The 21,717-nt window shown below is 35.5% G+C and overlaps 1 protein-coding gene across 6 annotated transcripts in view; it reads left to right on the top strand.

The window, feature by feature from the left end:
- STRN (striatin) overlaps positions 1-21,717 on the top strand; it is a 60,584-nt gene that overhangs the window by 34,948 nt on the left and 3,919 nt on the right. For 2 of the 6 annotated variants that reach the window (XM_084512678.1, XM_084512677.1), the window contains exons 6-16: positions 588-723; positions 2,538-2,673; positions 6,087-6,197; positions 8,433-8,519; positions 9,085-9,228; positions 11,831-11,967; positions 15,943-16,118; positions 17,091-17,138; positions 17,816-17,937; positions 18,786-18,953; positions 21,189-21,329. In XM_084512678.1, the coding sequence (XP_084368804.1) occupies positions 588-723; positions 2,538-2,673; positions 6,087-6,197; positions 8,433-8,519; positions 9,085-9,228; positions 11,831-11,967; positions 15,943-16,118; positions 17,091-17,138; positions 17,816-17,937; positions 18,786-18,953; positions 21,189-21,329 (1,406 nt within the window). The remainder of the gene's footprint in view (positions 1-587; positions 724-2,537; positions 2,674-6,086; positions 6,198-8,432; positions 8,520-9,084; positions 9,229-11,830; positions 11,968-15,942; positions 16,119-17,090; positions 17,139-17,815; positions 17,938-18,785; positions 18,954-21,188; positions 21,330-21,717) is intronic. The other 4 variants (XM_084512680.1, XM_084512679.1, XM_084512682.1 and 1 more) reach the window with 2 other exon arrangements.

Genomic DNA, 21,717 nt, shown 5'->3' with positions numbered 1-21,717 from the left:
ATTTTACCCAATCTTCATCCCTTTCCTTGTTTGTTTAATGTTAACATCTATGTGACTGTTACTTAGTCATCAGCAATATTTTTCCATTATATTGTTTTATAGTGGCAAATTTAGGTTGTCTAAAAAGTTAATGGATGATAGATCTAGAGTTTGATGTTTCCCACAATGTGGAGAATATCAGATAGCAGCAGCAGCAAAATTGTCCTGTACCTTGAGGTACAAGTGAGAGGTCAACTTTGTAGGTGTAACTCATATCCTGGTTGCTGCGGCTTTCAGTGAAGATGTATCAGTATTGGCTTTGGGGCATGTATCAAATGGAGAGTGCTTGAAAATGCTTTTAAAATAACAATAAAAAACCTGAAGTGCCTGTCCTGGTAATTGCAGCTGGATGAGGAATAATTGTTGGTTGTAATAACATGGATTTATGAATAAGATTTAGCTTTTTAACCCTCAGTTTTACCTGTAATAGTCCATTTTTACCTGTAGGCTTATTTTAATTTCAAGTATTGTTAGACACCATAAAACAGAACAAACTTCTTTATGATTTATTTTGACTCATGGTGTTGGTGATTGTTGTTGTTGTTTAGGAAGCCAGAATTGACTGACTCTGCCTCTCTGCTAGAGACCTTCAAGTTCCTTGAAAATGCAGCTGCAGACTTTAGTGATGAAGAAGACGAGGAAGATATTGAAGGAAGAGAGAAAACAATCATTGATACCGCAACAGTGAGTGGAAAAAATAATTGAAAAAGTTACGAAGAACAGAAAAAGTGAGATTAATGAGATGCCTATATGCAAAGTATATGACTGTGTATGTACACGTGCAAATCATTAATGCATCTTTATGATGGTCTGTCCAAGCATGTGTGCATAAGAGGAATTATATATGCATTTCAGAGTTCGTTAAGCTTTGTTACCTATATTACTTTCAGTTTAGAGTGACAAATGATGAATTGTCTTCCAACTATTCTGTACTGCCTAGTATTTTTTATATATGTTGGATACAGTTTTTAAGGTACTACATGTGCTTTCTTACATTTTTCAGCTTACGTTGAAGGTATTGTTTGTAATGTTGCAAGTCAAACATGCATTGTTTCTGAATATTTATATAAATGCATTTAATACTTGAAGTGACTTGTATAAATTTCCCCATGTAGGGGTACAGAACTGAAATACTACCTCTTCTTTTAAGTAAGTGGTGGAAGGAAGAAGAAGGAGTATAAGTGGAAAATTTTTGTATATAGTTAATAAACTTTGTGAATTCAGTCAAATGCCTAAACCCTCCCGATGTATACTTTGCAATGTAATTTAGTCAAATGATCACATTATATAGATACATATAATCAATACTCAATCCTCTTCTTTTCAGAATTAATATTGATTCATTGAGTTGTTTTTCCTAACAATTGAAACAGATATGAGTTTTGATGGACGTGATCATTTTTATGAACAATTTTAAGAACGAACACGTAAAAAAACAACCGCATTGGTTGTAAAGGATCTCTATAAATTTGTTCCTGTCACTGATGAACTGTGAACTAATGTCATAGACTCATCTGTAAAATCATCTGTAATACAGTATGTTCAGTAAGCTTGCCGAAGTAATGAAGCTTGATGTTGAGTATTGTTTCGGCTTTCAAAATTGGTTAATTTAATTTAGAGGAAACATTTATCTTCATGCACTATGAGATGTTAGCCTATCTACTGAAGTCTTCTGAGACTGACTGTTAGCAAGATGTCAAAATACCATGATGAATGTATTTTTTCTGGAGGGAGGAAATCTTTTGCTACAGATTTCAAAATTATCAGTTCACCTGTTAGTTAACTAACTTTAAGGCAGCTAGTCTATTTTGATTATTGAGGGAAAAGTACATTTGTTTAAAAAATAATAATAAAAAAGCATACTGTGCTGTGAGGTCCTTCATTGAAACATGTATTTCTTTTTCCAGTTACCAAATTTGTATTAAAATTGGTGAGGGAAATACAGTTTCAACTTTGAAGTATTGTGTGTAAATAATAGTAATATCTTAGGAAATAATCAGGATAGAATGGCTTTTGTCAAACCAAAGCAAATTAGCTCTTGGCAATTTTTTTTCTAGACTCATATTTTGGTCAGTAATTAGAGTGGTTTCAGAGGTGAGAGTTAAAAAGGCTGTTTTCAGAGTAGCAGAGCCAGTTTGGCTTTGCTATCCTTTCTACAGCATTGTTTGCTTGTTTCTTTTTACCTCTATTAAAAATGAGTTTGTATTTTCCTGGTATTAAAAACAGTAGTAGTCATCTAGCTCACTGTAGATTTATTACCAAGTGAATATTGGTGGTAACTTGAAAAAAGTCTACAAGCAATTACAATTATGACACAGAAATCAGAATGAAAGTTCTCTGTTAATTCCAGAATTCCCATTAATGTATACTTTCTTGCTGCTTTTTCAATTTCCTGTTAGGATTTTGCATGGAAGACAAGACATTGCTGATGTACGTTAGGTATAATATAAAGTGCATGTAATTTAATTCAGCTTTTGCTTTCCTTCCTCACCTTTTAGATTGTAAGGAAAAGAGTGCTGTCTGACAGTTGTGAAGACAGGGATACAGAAGAAGCTTTGAAAGAGTTTGACTTCTTGGTTACCTCAGATGAAGGTGATGGGGAATCAAGAAGTTCAGGAGATGGAACAGACTGGGGTAAGGAAATATAATGGAACGTACCAGGAGAAAAAAAATGTTCTAAGAATGTATTGTGATGGATTTATTTTGATCTCTGTCATGATTGGAGCACCTTCTGAGTATTGCTATGGTAAATCTTATGTTGACAGACAGATCCTCATAATGTAGTATTCTCATTTTTCTTTATAGTGCTTTTAGGTAAGGATTCTGGGAAGTGTATGCTTCTGGTCATTTTATCTTTTTTTTTTTTTTTTTTTTTTAATAGTGGGGCAGATAGAATTTTAATTTTATAAGTGGGATTGCAATGTATTTGTTCCAGTGGCCAGTCCTAATGAAAGGACTCTGATAAAGATGTATTTTATAATTCCAAACATGAAAGGTATTTCATCTTCTTTTGCTTTCTCCCGCTTTGATGTAGCAAGTACCGTGAGTCATAAAGTCTGAATTAGTTGTACTTTAACTGTGTCCTAGCAATTTGGGCAATATTATCTATTCTGTTGCTCAAATGTTCTTTTATAAGCTATTAAATTATATGTCTTCAAGCCCCTAGTCATAAAGCGAAATTTCACAAACTAGTCTCTTTGTCCTTGAAGGTCATGTCCTGCAGATGCCAGGATTCACTTTACCTTGACATAAATATTCTACATAAACCCACTGCACAGGGAAGGGAAGAAAGAAGAGAACTGATTAAGTATTTTGATGGGGAGTTGTTTCCTCATTAAGCTTCAGCATAAAGTTTTACACGTTAGTGGGGACAGATAACTATGGAAGATGAATGGGAAATAATTGAGCTTTATAATGGAACTGAAACCTTGACAGAAATCAGTCACATGAGCCAACAGCTCTAGATGTTATATTTCACTGAAGTTACCAGCTCATAGTTAGACTCCAAATTATTGTTCAATTGGTGCATCCTCTTTCCTGAGAGGATGTGTCTCAATATTTTTAGATAGACCAGTCGGTATTCTCTTCACCAATCAAATTTAGAAACGTTGATCTTTAAATCAAAAATAATTTTATTAGGTTATTCTGATGCTTCTTCTCTTTAACACTTTTCAGTGTTCATGTATCCATTTATGCTTGAAAAGTATACATACTTCTTGTGTTAGTGAAAAGTCAGTATGCTAACAGGAGCATTTTTGTTCTCAAATTCACACTTCAAGTTTATTTTTACTTTCATTGATGACAGCTGAGTACAAATGAGCAAAAGTCTAACATTAAAAAGAAATCGTGGAAAGTAGTAGTTCCATTTCTGGAAGTATTAAGGGTTTTCTTTGAATTACAGATGTTCGTGTTTTTTAGTTATTTATATCTCACAACTCATTTCTTTCGTAATGATGGTATGTAAGAATAAGCTTCTTCGAGGAATTTCTGTTATGAATCACTTAGGTTAATTTGACCTAAGTGAAACTGTTAAATGTAGAGTAAAAGACAGATGCTGTGTGTAAAGGACAGAAGCAGAGAAAGTCCTTGCTTTGTTTTGGATTTTTAAGCATTACTGATAAGTTACAGTAACGTGTGGGACCTTTTTACCTCAAAAGGTCCTCAGAAGCATTCAGCGAAATTTTAAATTTTAAAGCACTTGCACATAGTTCAGGATCTGCTTGTGAAGTTGAACAGAACCTGGGAGACATGCAGGAAGCATCCTAAAATAGTCTGTAGTTTTCTGGAGGCAATACTAGCTAGTATAAATCCATTTAAACAATTTCTTAGAGGAGAGCAAAAAATTTTGTCTAGCTGGGGAGGAAAAGCATGCTTAAAACTTTTAATCTGGTCCCAGAAAGGATTTTTTTTTTTTTTTTTTCCTCCAACATGACTTTCATGTACCTTTTGGAATTCCTCATCACCTAATTGTTGATCATTAGTGGTACTTAATTGGGTGTGCATATTAAGAGGACATGATGTAGCCCACAGACTCTTTAATCTCTTGCCAGTTTATTACTACTTTTCTACTTGATAGCTTCTGCAAAAAGGCTAATGCCTCAATACTTTGGGTCTTGAATTAATCCATCAATTGTATGTATAGGATCATGACTGGAGCCTTTTAAAGGCTGAGATAGTTCAAACTCCTGTTGCTTTCTCAAATTTGACTATCTCCAAGGTAAAACGTATTTTGTCCTTCTGTGGTGCACGTCTGACCAGAGTCTGTCTTTTCTATGCTCATGAGGTAGTGTAAGCAGCACTAAAGATGCTTCTTTTGACATTGCTGAACACACTGAGCAAAAAGTTTTCTCGGATCCTCCTTGTACATCATCTGCTCCAGTCTTCTTAACCATCTTAGTGGCTCCCCTGGACTTGCTATACTATATCAATGCTATGTATTTAGTATCATATTTATCATGTGTCCTAGGGAAATAAATAGTGTGCAGGACCCAGCACACAAGATGTAGTCTCACAAGTGCCAAATAAGGGGAATAATCACTTCCCTCACTCTGCTGGCTACCTTACAGTTCGTGAAGTGTGGTATACTTGTCTTTGCTACAAGAACAGGCTTCTGGCTCCTGTTCAGTTTGGTGTTGGCTGGCATCACTAGGTGTTCTTCTGCATAGTTACTTTCTAGTTAGTCAGTCCCCAAAATAAATCAAACCTGTTTTTGTATTGTCTGTCCAAATAACTCCTTCAGTTTATGATAGGTAGTGTTGTGCTTCCTCTGCAGATGTAATAACAACCTTTCTGCAAATTATTTTGAAGATAAGTTTATCAATGTTTATATTTTTAAAGGTCTAGAATATTTGATTGATGTACAAACAAAACTTGGACTGCAAATAATTTTTAAATTAATTAAAAGCAATTTGGGAGAGAGGTTTCAAAAAAATAGGTGGGGATTTTTTTTGTCATTAGGCATGTTGACATGTTTTGTGTATTTTTTTTTTTCAAATACAAAAAATTCAGGCCTTCCCCCATTTGTGAAATTTCGTGGCTTTAGTGGTTTAGTATTTTCTTCGAAGCTTGGTGATGTGTACATTGTATTCCAAAAAGGTATAGTTGTGCTTCTGCTTTGTGTAAATGACAGCATATCACAAAGGCTATGAAATGAAAATTTGAAATGTAGTGCTACAAAATCAGTGGTAATGTTATGTTGACCAGTAACATAACTGTTGCTTCTAGGTGTAGTAGTTCTTTCCTTAAAGGAAAGAAAAAGCTGAAAAAAATGTCCTGAATTATTGTAAAGTAAATGTTGCTTGCGTTTTATGAACAGCTGTGTATCTGGTTGTAGCAATTAGACATGAAATTTTATGTCAGTTTCTTGTTAAGAAAATTCTGAGCAAATAAAAGTGGAATGGGAGTAGCAGTTTCATAGCTTTCACAAGCTTGGTGCTATTTCTATCTGTTTAAAATAAGACAAATACAGCAGCTGTTACCTCCTTCAGTTGGAGGTCACTTGGTGACATTACTGAAAAAGGATGTTTCGTTTGTTTCACTTTGTTTAGAAAAGGAAGACCAGTGTCTCATGCCTGAAGCTTGGAATGTCGACCAGGGAGTAATAACCAAACTCAAGGAACAATACAAAAAGGAGCGCAAGGGGAAAAAGGGGGTGAAGAGTAAGTGGAAAACATTGCACCTTAAGATCATAAATCCCACATCTTTCACACCCTTAATTCTATCTCTCTTTCAATGTTTTCCTAAAATTACTTACTCTTTTACTTTGCTGCTCCTGACTGCTTTCCTATTCACCAGTTCTCAGGGGTTGAAATTAATGATATTCAATCAAGTTACCTGATAATTAGTTGGATTAGATATAACTTCTTCCAACCACGTGTTGGATTAATTGAAAATTTGTGCTTGGAGAAGGGATTATACTTTTGTTATGCAGAAGCGTAAATTGTAAATTGCATTGGTTTAGTACTTCACACTTCAATATAGCAAATTTCAGAACCCTTTTTTAGCTGAAAACATGCCAGTTTCTCAGGAAGATTTAAAGTCTGTTATGTAAATTAAGTAACAACAGAAACTTTCTTGAGTATCATATTAGATGACAGAAGGAAAAAAACAGGTTAATTTCTACCCCTGTTTATACTTAACATTCACAACATGAAAGTCATACTGTCATCATAATTTGTTATGCAGGGCTCGAAATAGGAAGTAACTCTGACGATCCATTTATTTGTGAATGATGGGATTTATTTTTTGACTTTATCTGTGGGAATAATCTTTAAAAACATTGGGTATTTTTACCCAAATAAAAAAACTGTGATCAGTATCTGAAATACAGTTTCTAGCCCTGTATTGTAGTTTTTTGTTATGTTTCTTGAAACACAGATCCATTTTATAAAACCAATATTTTTATAAGTTAAACGTGAAACTTTCAGAACTCAGATGAAGTGTTTAAAATGAAGCACTGTATTTGCAGCTTTATTGCAAACATCTAGCCATACTGAGAATTCATGTTTAAATGACGTAAATTAGTAATATTGCATGTAGTCTGGTAGGAAATTGAGATATTTCTCCCTTTGTGGGAAGATGCTTATTAATACCAGTGATATTCTCACTTCCAAAGAAACATGCCTAATGATGCAAAAAGTCAGATCCTCGCATTATTGTTTGAGGCTGACTTGTTTTATTAGCTTTTGTATTGATGTGATGAGTCTCAGCAGTTGGTTATGTTGCTGAAGTTACTCAATCAAATATGCAAACTTTTTCTTTTTTTTTTTTTTTTTAGAGTAAATCATTGCCGTACTCTAAATTCCTTAGGTGATATTTTTGTTATCTTTGGAATCATTTCAGTTACTGGAACTTGCAAGCCTGGCAAAGAATTTGAGTTAGACAACTGAAATGTTCATGCTTCACAAAACTGATTCTAAATTTCTTTATGGTTAAGTTAGAGGTGGCATATATGACTTCAGTGAAATTGATCTCTAACTTGCCTGTTATTTTTAAAATGCACAAACTTTGCTATGTAGCGTCAGAGTGAATAGTTGTAGGGTTAATTTAGCAGGAGTTATTTAATCAAACCACTGAAATTATATTCTTTTTGGTAATGAAACTTAATATTTTTAATATGGATATAGTTGTTACTGGAATTTGTTCTATACATTTATGAGAAAATTCCAGATGTAAGGCAGCAGCACTTGGTCATCCAGTGCTCCTTCTTAAAGATAACTACACTACTGCTTAGTACATTTCCAGTACCTTTTAGATTGATTTGATTGGTTTGATCTTGGGAGAGCAAATGGTTTACTGCAGAACAGAATTAAGCATCTTTCCATGGACAAACAATTGTTGGATGGGAATCAGTGCAGAAGAATCGGGAAGAATCCCAGTCAGTTTTCAGCTATGTCTTATATTGCACGTAGTGAAGAAGAATGTGAGGAAGGAAGTCTGGAGAAAAAGAAGGGACTAAATATCTTGACATTAAGTTGTACAAAGCTTGTAACTATGACTTTAGTCTCATCATAAATCATGTTTAGGTGCTGAACTGCTACTAAATAAAATATTGTTGTTTTTATAAACTAGATACTATAGCAAAACAATCTTGCAAAATCCTACTTAATTTTTTCTCAATTAAATAATATTTTTGTGACAGACAAACACAATTCAGTTAATTTACTATCATTATGGCTAGGGTGGACAAAGTAGAGTTTGCAACTGCATTAGTAAACTTATGATTTTGCAAGGCTGTAGTAAACACTCCTGTGAAGTAATAACAGCAAACATATATTAGAGTACACTTCTGTGTTAAAGCTGCTTAAAAATAGCTGTATTATTTACTGGTCTAGGAAAAACCATAATGGACTATGGGTAAGACATTTTCCCATTCTTAATTAAACTTACAACAGGAAAAACTACCGAAGATATGTTTCAGCCTCAATCCTATATAAAACAGTCAAAACAGGGATGTGGGAAAATGATGGAGCAAAGCACAGGTAAGTGTCAAGAAGGGCATGGGTCTTCACCATATGTAGCTTCAGGAAGTAGGCCAGTGAATCCAGTTGCATTTTTATTTTAATGTAGCTATATTTTTTTAGATTATATAGTTCCACAATCCTACACTCCTGCACAAATAAGTTAAAAATCATCATCTTGTCCTAAGAATTTGCTGCACAAAGTACCTGATGCACAAATGTTAAAATATTCACAAATGTTATCAATTGCTTTGGAAAAGTAACTACTCTAATAATTATTGTTGCTGTGACCCAGTTGGAGGCATTCCTGAGCATTCCATGCAAATAGCAGTATGAGTTAATAAAAGTGGGGAAAGTTGTGCATTTGCAATTCTCAGTTGCTTCTGTCGCTTTCTTTTCAAGAAATTCATTTCATGCTGGATGATTAGTTACTGCTGAAAATAGGTGCTCATTATTTTTCTACGTTAACATTTTAACGCAAGGTAGGATCCATTGTTGCATGTACTGCTGTACCATATCTGATATAAATAGCGTTGTTATGAATTATCCATAAACTATTTTTTTGTTTGTTTGTTTTTCTGGTTAGGGCCCAACAGGTCAAAGCTGCAAGATATGCTTGCAAACTTGAGAGATGTTGATGATCTCCCTTCATTACAGCCATCTGTTGCACCTTCTTCTAGGCCCAGTAGCTCAAGGCTCATTGAACATGAGATAAACAGGACAGATGAAGGTAAGTACTGAAAAGTTACATACACCTTTATAAAGGTAGATGTTTATAGTTAATTCTTAAAGAGTATCCTCTATGTAAGCATGTTATAAAGGCTAATTCAGCATTATAAGTTCTGTCTAAATGCAACAGATGGCATTCCCATTCCTCCACTCCGGTCTTTACTAGGAAGGACAAGACAATTAAGAAAAGCCTTTGAACGTGATGGAAAAAACTTCTTTGGCATTTGGTGGCTTTGTACTATGGGGATCTTAAGTGATTTGCTTGTGTTCATGCTAAGCTCTAGCAGACAGGTGTGGACATACATTTGGTATATAAGCATCTCTTTATAATTTGTGTGTGTGACATGTATATGTAGACATATGCACATACATGTTCTTTTTTTTAATTCAAAGATAAAAGAGGCTCTGCAGGTGAACACAAATGCATAGGTATAGGTTTCGAATGCATGTGGTGATTGTACAGTAATATTGAACGACTTACAGCTTGCCAATGTGTTAATTTCCACAAGGTGTTCCAAAAATTCAAAAAAATCTCATAGTGGCTTGGTCCAAGTATGGAAAATCATGCATTTTTGCAACATAGTGTGTGAATTCCTTCATTAATATTACCTCTTTAAGTTGCTAAATCATGCATTTGGTTCAACATCTGAGTTGCTGTAATATGCAGCATAATAAATATATTAGGATATATAAGCTTCTAAAAGATTGTATCTTGCTCTTTATTTAAATGGTAAATGTGTCTTTAGAAAAATGAGCAAAACATGGTGTTGACTTAGCAGTCTTTCAGTGAGTGTGAAAAAGTAGGTCGGCCAAGTTATAATTAAGATGCATGAAAAGGCCTGCCGTGTGGCATAGTTAGTGAAGATCTCAGTAGTTCTGTTTCCTACATGCTCAGTGATTTTCTTTATGAAAGAAGTGAGTAACTTAGCAACACTTTGAGAAGTATAGGAATTTTTGGTTGAATATTTCCTTTCCAACCTTCTCCCATGTATGGAGAGACGTATTTGCAGAGCTTTATTTTCATGTCCTTTCAAGATTGTGTTTTCTAATTTAGAGACTCAGATGGACTCTCAGGAAAGCAAGAGGACAGTTGACTGTTACTAGTCTGAGTTCAGTATTGCGAGCTTCTAGTTGCATATTCCTTTTGCAAATCTGAGACCAGCTGATATTTTTGGCGTATGTGTTTTTTTTAATTCTAGTAACTTTCCAGATTTGACATCCTGTATGTATTGGGTGTTGGGTGGAACGTTACCTCATAAGGTCAAAAGAGAGAATGCGAGGGTGATAGTTTAGACTTCAGGCTGATGAAGGTAAGGGGTGTTTTGTAATTAAAAAGTAATAACTAAGAGACCTAATCAAACAGCAGAGACGAAGGGTTTTTACTTGATTTTAAAGGGTAATTGAAAGCAAACAGGACAATTCATAGAGGTGCATGAGTGGAATGGAAGGATCACGAAGATTGGGTTAGTTTTTGCGGGATGGTCTGGGGGGGAATTGAATGGAATCTGAACCTGATGCCTGTAGACAAGGAGGAAGTAGCCTGAATAAATCAGGCTATTCACTGTAAGCCATGGTTTGTTCAGTTTTAGCTTTGTGTTGATGCTGCTAGACTAAATAAGGTGCTGAGAATGAGATGGTGTTTCCTTTTTTCTCCACGATAGCAATGGTATTTGAAAGGGCTTGTATTTAGAATGGAACTTAAGGGGGGTGGTTTGATTGGGAAGTAATTTACTGAAAAAAACTTGTAATTTGAGACATAAGGGAAAGTCTGTCATGTCCAGAAGACAGCACATTTTTATCTATTCTGCCCCCTTTTTGTGATCTGTAGTTTTGTAGAGTTGTTGTGGAGTGAAGTTCATAAAGGCATAGTTTCTTTCCAGTTGTATCACTTGATGCAGAGCCTTATATGAACTGTTTTCCTCTTAGCCTTTTATCCTTCCATTTCTAGTGAATCTACTTCTGGATATGTTTATGGGATAGTGAATGGAGCTCCTACAGGCATGCTATAGCAGCTGTAAACTATTAAGATTGCATACTGCTAGTAAAAACCCAGAATTAAATACTGACTGACTTTGGCAGTTACAGTAATTTTACAAGCAGCAGTGAATTCTCAGCTTCCAAACGTACTGCTAGGTGGTAGTGCATATAAACAAGCCTCGCTGTAGACATGCTTTTGAGTATGTGCAGATACAGTATTAAGAAGGAAGTCCAGCTGCTCCCACCAGCTCTTCTTGGGTACTTTTTTGCTGCTGCTACAGGTTCTGTTTGCATATTTTATAGGGGAGTTGGGGAAGGGCCTGAGCTTTTCTGTGTTACTTCGCATTATATATATGGGCGAATGGTAGCATACTCTTCGCTCCTGTGGCTAGTTACACTTACTGTCTTGAGTCATGCACACTTGAGAGTGTTCAGAGGATACCATTAATTGGTAAGTACAACAATACTCTTTAGAAATCTGTTTTTTATGGATCCTTTTATGTCTTTTTGCTCTAAGCTACTTGAGATATGTTTAGTATTTCAGAACTGGCAAATATGCTTTTATAAATCAACATTTTGTAAACCCATGCTCATGGTTTGTTTTTTTTGTTTTTTTTTTCTTGCAGTGGAAGCTTTAACATTCCCTCCTTCTTCAGGGAAATCTTTCATTATGGGAACAGATGAAGCCCTTGAAAATGAACTGGGTCTTGGAGAACTGGCAGGCCTCACGGTAGCCAATGAGGCAGATTCACTGACTTATGATGTAAGTGGTTATTAATGGTGAGGCCATATCTATATGCAGTTTTGGGTCCCTCCACTTCAAGAGGACTGTGGAGAAATTGGAGGGTCTCCAGTGGCATGTGACTAACGAAGAAATGTTGAGGGAACTGGTCTTGTTTAGTTTGATGTAGAGGAGTCTAAGGGGTGCTCTAATTACAGCCCTACAGGTGTTGGAAGGATGCTTACAAGGATGATAGAGCCAAGCTTCTCTGTAATGTCAGGTGTTAAAACAAGAGGAAACAGTAAAAAATTATGGTATAAGGATTCAGATTAGACATAAGGGCAAAATATTTGCCCAGAGAAACTGTGGAATTTCTGTCCTTGAAGATGTTTAATACTTGGCTAGGGAGAGAGATTGCTGACCTTATCTGGTGTGGACAGTAGTCTCTTCTCAAATGGGAAGCTGCACCAGAGACTTTTAGCAAGTCACTGTGGCCAGCACTTCTGTGTCTGTGTGTGTAACATATGGCTTCCTTTTCTTTCAGTTTTTATCAAAAATCTTTCTTACGCTTTTTTGAACTTTTTGTGTATATTTCTGATTTCTTGGAAGGATTCTTATTCCTTTTGGTAAATCACAAAAGTGATGATTAACTTTAAATTAGTCTTTAGGTTGCATTGCCCATCTCTCTCAAGGTTGAGTGGTTATAGATCAAATTTTTGAGTCTTGCATGTTGGGGAGGAAGCATGCCTTCAGTAACCTGACTCCAGTGACCACCATGTAGGATTTTACTGTCACAAATAAAATTTGAGATTTCAGAAATAACCTGCATGTTCTTAGTTTGAAGCTCTACACTTGTATGTACTTGTAGAGCAGTACATTACATAGTTAATAAAAGTTTACATGTTTTGAGGGTGACACTGTGGAGACATGCTCTACTACTGTATAAAGATTCTGAGCATGTGACTCTGAATCATCAGGACTGCAATGTCTTAGCAACATCTCCTAATTTGCTCTCAGATCTAAAGTTTTTTGTTAATGATTCCTAATTTTGTCTCCAAAAAGATGGTAAGATGACTTACAAATTTCATTTTTTTCTAGTTAAACCTTAAAATTAGATGCTGAGTTTTCTTTAAGTTCAGAGGACACGACACATGTAATCCATCTGTACAGGAGCTTAACGCTTTCAGTGGCTGACTTCATTGTTCAGGTGTCTGTATAAACTGTAGTGTTTGTCTGGGTCTCCGTACCTTGAACTAAGAGCTTTTATTTACAGAATCTATCATTCTTTATCTACCCACATCCCATCCTGCATGGTTGGAAGTGTTAACTTCTGTTTGTTCACTTGTTAAATCCTACGTTAAGTCTAGTGATCAGGATTCGTAGTTGTGCTTGCCTCACCCCTTATATTTTCCAGTGCTGACAATAAAGGGAAAAAAAGTGTTTGTGAAGCTTTTTGCTCTTGTCACTGTACTCTTTATTGAAACAAAATGAATGATTAATTTTTCCCTTTCAAGATTCCCTGAAAGCTTAGCTTACAAATAACATAATCTGCTTTTATTTTGGACTACTTCATATATTCTTTCAGCTGCCAAATGGGAATCAAGTAGGATTTAATAGGATTAGTAGAAATTTAGTAGTTTGTTTGTTTTTTTTGTGTGTTGGTTTTATGTCACACGGAGAATGAAGTTGGAAGTTTTTTCATGGTTCACTCTTTAAATTCATTTTCTCTCTAGAGCTGCAGACAGATTGCTGTTTTCAGGAATACTATTTTCATTTTTACTGGATTCCTTTCTTAGAAAACATGTCAGTATTATGCTACTTCATATTATGGTTCAGGGTTTTCAAATTTTGCATTGGTTGGCAGTCAATTAAAGAATGGTTTTCAATTAGTAATATAGATTATTAATATAATACTTAGAAAATTTTCCTTTTGTGGATAACAAGGTGAAATTCCCTAGGTTACTAACTAGTACTATCTTGACTAACTGGTAACTGTATCTTTTTTTTTTTCCCTAAAATATTGCACATTGGTGTCTTAACAAATGTTTACTTCAGTTGGTTCTTATTTATTTTCTTTCTAGTTTTCTGGGCAGATAAAAGAAGCTTCATAAAATTGTAACAGACCAAGCACTGTACCTTAGAGTATCTAAACTGCAAAACTATTACGCGTAGTTAGACGCAGCCATTACAGTTACAAGTAAAAGCAAATCAGGTGCTAATTTTTGGGGTCGACCACCCCCCCCCACCCCAAGAACTGCTATTCAAATCTCAGTTTGCCTCACTGTTGTGTTTTAGTGGAGAGAGAGAAAAGGTTGCTAGCTGCCTTGCTCGTAACCCAGCTTGCAGCTCTTGCGAGTCCCGTCTGTCTCCACCTCTGCTGCTGGTCCGCTGGCTGAGATTGCCCTCCATCTACTTCCCAATTTTTAATCATAATCATCTTGCACTCTTTTGGAAGAGCGTCTCTGAATGAATGAGAAACGAATCAGGGATACTATTCTGTTAGAACTGGCATGTCCTGTTAGGTGACTGAGGTGTCTGTGTGGCTTTAACAGACACGACACAGGACCTGTGCTTCTGGTACAGCAGCTGGAGGTCAGGTTCTGTTCCCTCCATCACCTAAATAGGTGCTAGATGCCTGTCTTTAGGCAACCAAATTCCACTCTGGCCATCTGTGAATACTCTGTGTTGTACCCTTTTTGCTGAGACTTTCTTGGCCAGTCTCCAGAAAAACTGACAGAGCTAACTTTGCAGTCCTGCCCCATCTTTGCTCTGGCTCCAGCATTTGCCTGTTCCCTCTGAGCCAACTGAACTCCGTAGACTGGCAAAGAAACTGAGCTGTCTCACTGAGCAGACAGTGCATAATTACTAAGAAACGTGATGAAACAAAGCCTGCTGTTTGCTGTGCCTCCTTTCTCATCGTTTAAAATCTATGGAACCTCGTAAGTGAAACACAGTTTTTATTAATAAAGCCAGATATTAAAAAAAAAAAAAAAAAAAAAGGCACTTTTGTTCTTAAACCTTTTTGTGTGTGTTCTTTGACATTCTCAAAATGTCTCTAGATAGTCATCTCTTTCTTGGAGTTAATGAAACTCAATTATTTGGTATTATCCATAGCTTTTTTTGTAATAAAATCATCAATATCTGAGTCACAGTTGTTTATGTCAATGTTTTATTAATGTACCGTTTCCAGTGGTTATGGCAAGGTAAATTTAATCATGGCAGTATTGATTGACAAAATCATAAAAGTCCATTTGGCATTTTTCATCAACATTTGTTCGGAGGAGCAGTGTTGAAGTAGCTGTTTTTTTTTTTTTTAAAGGACTTTCTTTTTGGATCTGGTGGCATTTGTTCCTCAGTAATTGTCTGTGTATATGATAGCTTAGTGCTTGCCAGTTATATACTTAGTATGTAGCTGAGGTTTTCTTTGTTGTTGTTTGTTTTTATTGTTTTCTTCTGGCACAATTTACTTGTCTGGCATTATCAGAAGCTTGTGTTGCCTTAGATGAGTAAGTTTGATGGTGTTCTTTGCTGCACTGCAAAGACTTTTCTGTGTTTCTATTAGATCTTTACTTTAGAGATGCTATGTTGATGGTACCTCCAATATTTAGGGACCACAGCCTGCTTGATTCAAGCCCAGTGTTAATGAATGAGCCAGTAGATATAGATCAACTTTCAAATACTAAATCAAGTTTACAAAAGTATCAGTCAGAAAAGTACTTTCCAGCTTTTCAATCATGTAACTTAATAGATGTGGAGTATTTCATTTGCTTAGAGTGCATTGCTGCAGATGTATACTTGTTGCCTGTGTGGAATACATCTACCTTCATACTTGTTTTAAGTAGTCTAATCAGTTTTAAATGGACTGTTGCTCAAGAACAGGTTGTTATGCAAAATAGGTGAGGTAATTTGACAACTGAAAATGTCAAACCAAAGTTCTGATTTCCGTTCCTTATGCCTTCCAGATTAATTGTGAATTTGCTTTTTTGCTTTTTTTTTTTTTTTAATCGCGATTATTAGATAGCAAACAATAAGGATGCATTGAGAAAGACTTGGAACCCCAAATTCACATTAAGAAGTCACTTTGATGGAATAAGAGGTCTGGCTTTTCATCCGGTTGAACCAGTGTTAATAACAGCTTCAGAGGACCATACATTGAAAATGTGGAATTTACAAAAAACAGCCCCAGCAAAAAAGTAAGATTTTTTGTTTTGTTCCATTAAGACATTTTTACTTATATAAATGGAGCTTCATCTGGGAGCTAATGGGAATTTTTTCTTCAATTTAAAAATAGGAAAACAAGCTCTTAGAGAATTATGGAGATTTTTAAAGAGCACCAGAAGAAATCTACACATGTTCATTAATGTATTTTTTTTGAAAATGGAAACTACTCACCTTTTTTATATTTTCTGTGTAGATATCCTTGCAAATTAATTTACTAGTGAAGATATTTGGATGCAGCCTTGTTAGTGTGCTTGCATCTGTATATAAATACACACGTACACTATATAAGCTTACATAGACACACACACACACACACACATATGCATATATCTGTGTACAGAATTAGGCATTGATGGAGTTGTTGCTAGGTTTGCTTGAACAGTCTCTTTCATGTTGCTGTGGCCGTGACAAAACAAGCAAATTTTTAGCAGGGCTAACATTGAGGGAGTAGTACATGATACCTTTCAGGAAGCTTAGGCAAAGCTTATGGTCTTCCTGAAGTCTGTGATGACAAACCCCTGATTGGTAAAGACCTGAGCAGTACTTAAAGTGATTTGTAACTGCATTACAGCTTTGGTGTAAAAGCGAAGTGTCATAAACCTCTTTCATCAGATAGGGAGTAGGAACACAATGATATATTCCTACTGATACTGATAAGCCTCCACTACTTCCCCACTTTTGATGCACCTGCTGGTTTGATTGGTGTGTGAGAGATCTTGAACTCTCAACCTTGCAAGTCTTTAAATAAAAAAATAACCAAAAATCCTATCATATTTTGAAAGAATGCAAATAATTACTAGATACAGAAAAAAAATCATGTTAGGAGAAGGGGGAGACTTCAAAAGAGGTAGCACTGATTTTAAGAATTTAGCACTTTTGGATGATTTTTGTAAAGCACTGTGTAAGGTCGTATACATGTTAACATTTTCTTGTACCTCCTTTAGGAGTGCTTCTCTTGATGTAGAGCCAATATATACCTTCAGAGCACATAAGTGAGTATTTGCTAAGAAAATTATCGTATTTTCAGAAATAGAATATTTTTGAACAGAGACAGAATCTTTAAAAATTCCTGACATCAACTACTAGTGCTTCTAGTAGTGCTTTCATGTAGTGCTTCTAGTTCCCATGTTATGTAAAACACCTGCATATGTTCATTTCCTTTCTGCATAGATCTTTGTTGTCTGACACTAAGTAGAGCACAGTTTTATAAAGAAAACCATAAAAAGTATACAGTTCAAATTCAACTAAATTTTCTTTTCATCATCGTATCTCCTGACTTTTTGTTGGATACATGCATATGTAGAATGAAGCTGTTCCCAGTGAATTAAAATCTACCAAATCATTTTTATGAAGAAGCCCGTAATTTTTTTAAAAGGGAAAAAGTTACTTAAGTGAAAAAACAAAGCCTGTAGTTTCAAAGTGTAAGACATTTCATACTTCATGTTCATAATGACTAAATTGTTCTGACCATAGTTATGTTACCAAATATTGTGGAGGTTTTCTTGTGGGAAGTGTTGTAGCATATGATCTGAGAATGCAGAATTTCTGTTGCAAACAGTGCAGCAAATTTATTGCATTTTTTGTGGAAATTTGGGGATTTGATTGATATTGTTCATCACTTAATGAAAATGTTAATAGTCAACTTGTTGGGGGTTGGGGTTTCTTCCAGTGGACCAGTGCTTTGTGTGGTGATGAGCAGTAACGGTGAACAGTGTTACAGTGGTGGAACCGACGGCCTCATCCATGGCTGGAATACAACCAACCCGAACATCGACCCCTATGACTCTTATGGTACGTTGTTGTCAGCAACACCAACAAATGATACATGTAGTGACATTAATGTTATGTGGTTAAAATAGGATAATAGGTATGTAATACTTCTTGGAAAGTTTAAAAGAGTAAATTGAATGTTGGCTTCAATTGCTTTAAGTAAATTTTTGTTTTAATACTGATTATTTGTTGATGAGAAGATGAAATGTGTCATTTTCATAGAAGTGCTTTGGTCTCTTCACAATTTTGATAAACAGCTGGGTTGAAAAAGTATAAGGTTAAACCAAATATTCGGCAAGTGCAGGAAATGTGTATTTTAACGTCCTTTTCTTTGACAAATCTCTGTGCATTTGAGATAAGAAGAGGTTGTCTAGTCTGAGACCAAAGCTGTTAATGTTTTCTGTGAACTGATAAAAAGACCTAGTTCAGTAAGGTTTACCAGATCTGAATGGGTCTCAGCCTTGTGTCTGGGTTTTAAAACATTCTTCACTTCAGATATGCTTGGCCTCAAAGTTGTATTTTGAAGAAAAAAAAAAAAAAAAGACTAATATGCCATTAATGGTTGCTTGAGAGAGAATTACAAAATGGAAGTCTGTTTTCCAAACTTTGATACTGTCCTTTCTGCTTAAACTTTGATTTATTCCATTAGTTGCAAACCAAATACCATGTATGCTGATTAAATTAAAGTATCTTCATCCCAGAATAATTGAGACTATTATGTTGGCATGATCTGGTTGTGTTTTTTTTTTTGTTGTTTTGTTTTATGGACTAGCTTGTTGAGGCTGGTCCATAAGCACACAGACCAAGATACAAATGTTGAGTTAATGCAATCTTTGTTCTGAAATGTTTTGTTTGTCTTTTGTTCACAGATCCTTCTGTTCTAAGAGGTGCTTTTGTAGGCCACACAGATGCAGTGTGGGGTCTGGTTTACAGTGGCACACACCAGCGTTTGCTGTCCTGTTCAGCAGACGGCACTATACGTTTATGGAAAACTACAGAAATTGCTCCAGCTCTCAATATATTTAATGATAATCAAGGTACAGAAAAGTGCCCTAACTTAAAGTTCATTACCGCTATTCAGAATGTCATAGTTTTGGCTATCGAGTAGAAACCTTCCTTTTTTTTTTTTTTTTACTGGATTTTATATCTCAATGGGTGTTTTTGTGGGGTGGTAAATTTTGAATCTCTTCTCCTTTGACACCAGATAATATTGATACCTACACACAGGGGGATGCACGCATTTAAAAATTACTGCAGGTTGTCTGCTGATGTTACTAGATCCATGGAATATAATGCATCTACTACATAATTGATATTCAGACTGAGCTTCCATTAGGCCTTTGCTTCTGGTTTGGCCAGAATAAAAATCCCTTATTGCCAGAGCAATTTGGAACGGTCATTGCTTAGGCTCAGGGCAGTGGCCTAGTACCCTTCTAGGTGAGGTTTCTTGTGCCACTAACAAGGAAATAGAATTGCCAGATTGCAATTGATTTTCTAGTTTGTGCATTAAATAAAAAGCAATAATCTAGTCACCCTAAGTGCTGCTTATTGGAAAAAAATCAGTCCTTAGGATTTAGTTGCTAAAATATGATGCACAGACCAAAATCCTGTTCTTTAGAGACTTAACTTCTTGGAGTTGCTGTTTCAGTAAACAGTCTAGAAGGAGTCACTTGACATTGACTTGACATTGTCTTAAGAACCATTTTACACCTAATGCTTCTAAAGGTAACTCACAAACCAAGGCAGTTCTTTGGTTCTTACGAAAAACTTCAAGGCAAAATAAACTTTGGCAGAACTGAACAGACTTCCTGAACTATGGTGTAAAGCTGATCAGTTCTGTCATTACTTGTTAGTTTAAATAGACTGAGCAAAATAGAAACAGTTCTGGCAAAACTATGTTTCCAAAAGTCTGCAGGGTTCTGTCAGAATTGTAACTGCTTCACTTCCAGCTTGCCTACCTCTCTACTTCGAAGATTTCCTGGAAGGTTTTTTGGTTTTGATTAAAAATAAATAAATAAATAAATAAATGTTATTAAATTAATGAGGGGCAAATGGGAAAGGATAGTCTTGACTCACAGAGTTAATCAGTGTTTTTTTATATTCTAAACTGTGAATTAAAACTCAGACGTGAAATTCAAAGGTTCTTCTTTGAAAGAGAATTTTGCCTATGGCTTACTAAAAACTTGAGCAAACTCTCTAAAATATTCAGCAGTCATCCCTCAAATCCTTTAGATTAACCATTGCGGGCTTACCAGGAAGCTGCAGGTAAGCAGGCATTGCAGTGATAGAAAAGGTCACTTCAAAACGGTACAGGTTTCATCTTCATGACTGTCTTTTTTGGCTTTACTGTGGTATCTATAGTGACTTAACATTTCTGAGCACACAGCGCCTGCAAGTAAGATGTTTCTCCCATGAGCGAGGTGATGACACTCCTGCATTATCTGGATCAATGGACATAGGCTACTTAATTTGGGTATCTCACTATATACCTCTCTTCCTTCTCCTGACATCTGTTGGAACTGATAGTGTTCTTTCACATAGTTGGTAGAGACCAGTACATTTGAGGAGAGAAATTTTAAGGGTTATTTCTTATACCCAAGATCTGCTCATCTGACCTTCTGTCCAGTAGTGCTCAGGTATCCACGGTGTAAAGACATTGGGGTGTGTGTGTGTGTGTGTGTGTGTGTATGTGTATATATATATATATGTGTGTGTGTATGTATATATATATCATAATAGGCACAATGGAAAAAGTTCTGAGTTCTGTGATATGAGCTGAAAAATGTATTTATTTAACTTTCCATGCTGTTAGTGTCAGCAGATAAAATTTAGATCTGGAAACCTTTTTTTTTTTTTATGTCTGAAGTCCAGGTTAATAACAACTTAAAATTGTCTGTCTTGTAAATGATTTTTCCGCTTTGATATCATGTCCTTAAACTGGAGGTTAGGTTGAAAATTTTTCTCAGAGTTAAGGGAAGAAAAAGGACAGGGAGCTGGAGAGAGTGAAGGTTCCTATTGCCAGTAGATTTCTGTCTAGCCCCAGTTCCAGACAGAGCATCTTAGTAAAGAACATTGTTCATATGCATACCAGAAAAACAGGAATAAAGAAGTGATCATTCAGGGCAATCTGTTTAGATTGGTATATAGTGTAGTTTTAAAAATGTAACATTTCTTTTCATATCCATGACCCTTTAAATGTCAAAGTGCTTAGTGTTCTTTTATTTTTTTTAACAGTCGAATCTTACAAAAATAATCTCTACATTATTTTCTAGAAATGGGAATCCCTTCATCAGTAGATCTTGTGAGCAGTGACCCAAGCCTGATGGTAGCATCATTTAACACTGGACACACTAGCATTTTTAACATGGAGACACGACAACGAATTCTTACCTTGGAGTCTGGAGTAGATACTAGTATGTATCCAAAAAAAAAATATATATTGCTTAAGATCAAATCAGATGCTATTAATGTTTTTTTCAGTGTTTTCAAGCAATCAGTCAGATGACTTCTTATGATATGTTATTATTTGTCAGATAACAAGTTAGGATAACTTGAAGCATTAATTATGTTAAACACTGCATTTTAAGGTGTATCAGTAAGTTGTTATTACTATACCTGAGTGCACGGGCATTTCAGTAGCAGAAGAGTGAATATAATTTTGAAAGAAGGTAGAAGAAACAACTGCAGACACTCTAAATTATCCTTTGAGGAATAGCGCTGGAAAGAAAAGCATAGATTTCCCAAGCTTCTTTAATAGAGCCCAGTGATCTTGTCAGCTTCAGGATTTTCTATTCTCTCTTT

This window comes from Aythya ferina, assembly GCF_964211825.1.
Source record: "Aythya ferina genome assembly, chromosome: 3".
In the NCBI taxonomy this organism is placed as follows: Eukaryota; Metazoa; Chordata; class Aves; order Anseriformes; family Anatidae; genus Aythya; species Aythya ferina.
The sequence above is the reverse complement of the archived record's forward strand: the minus strand, read 5'-3'. Positions and strand labels throughout refer to the sequence as shown.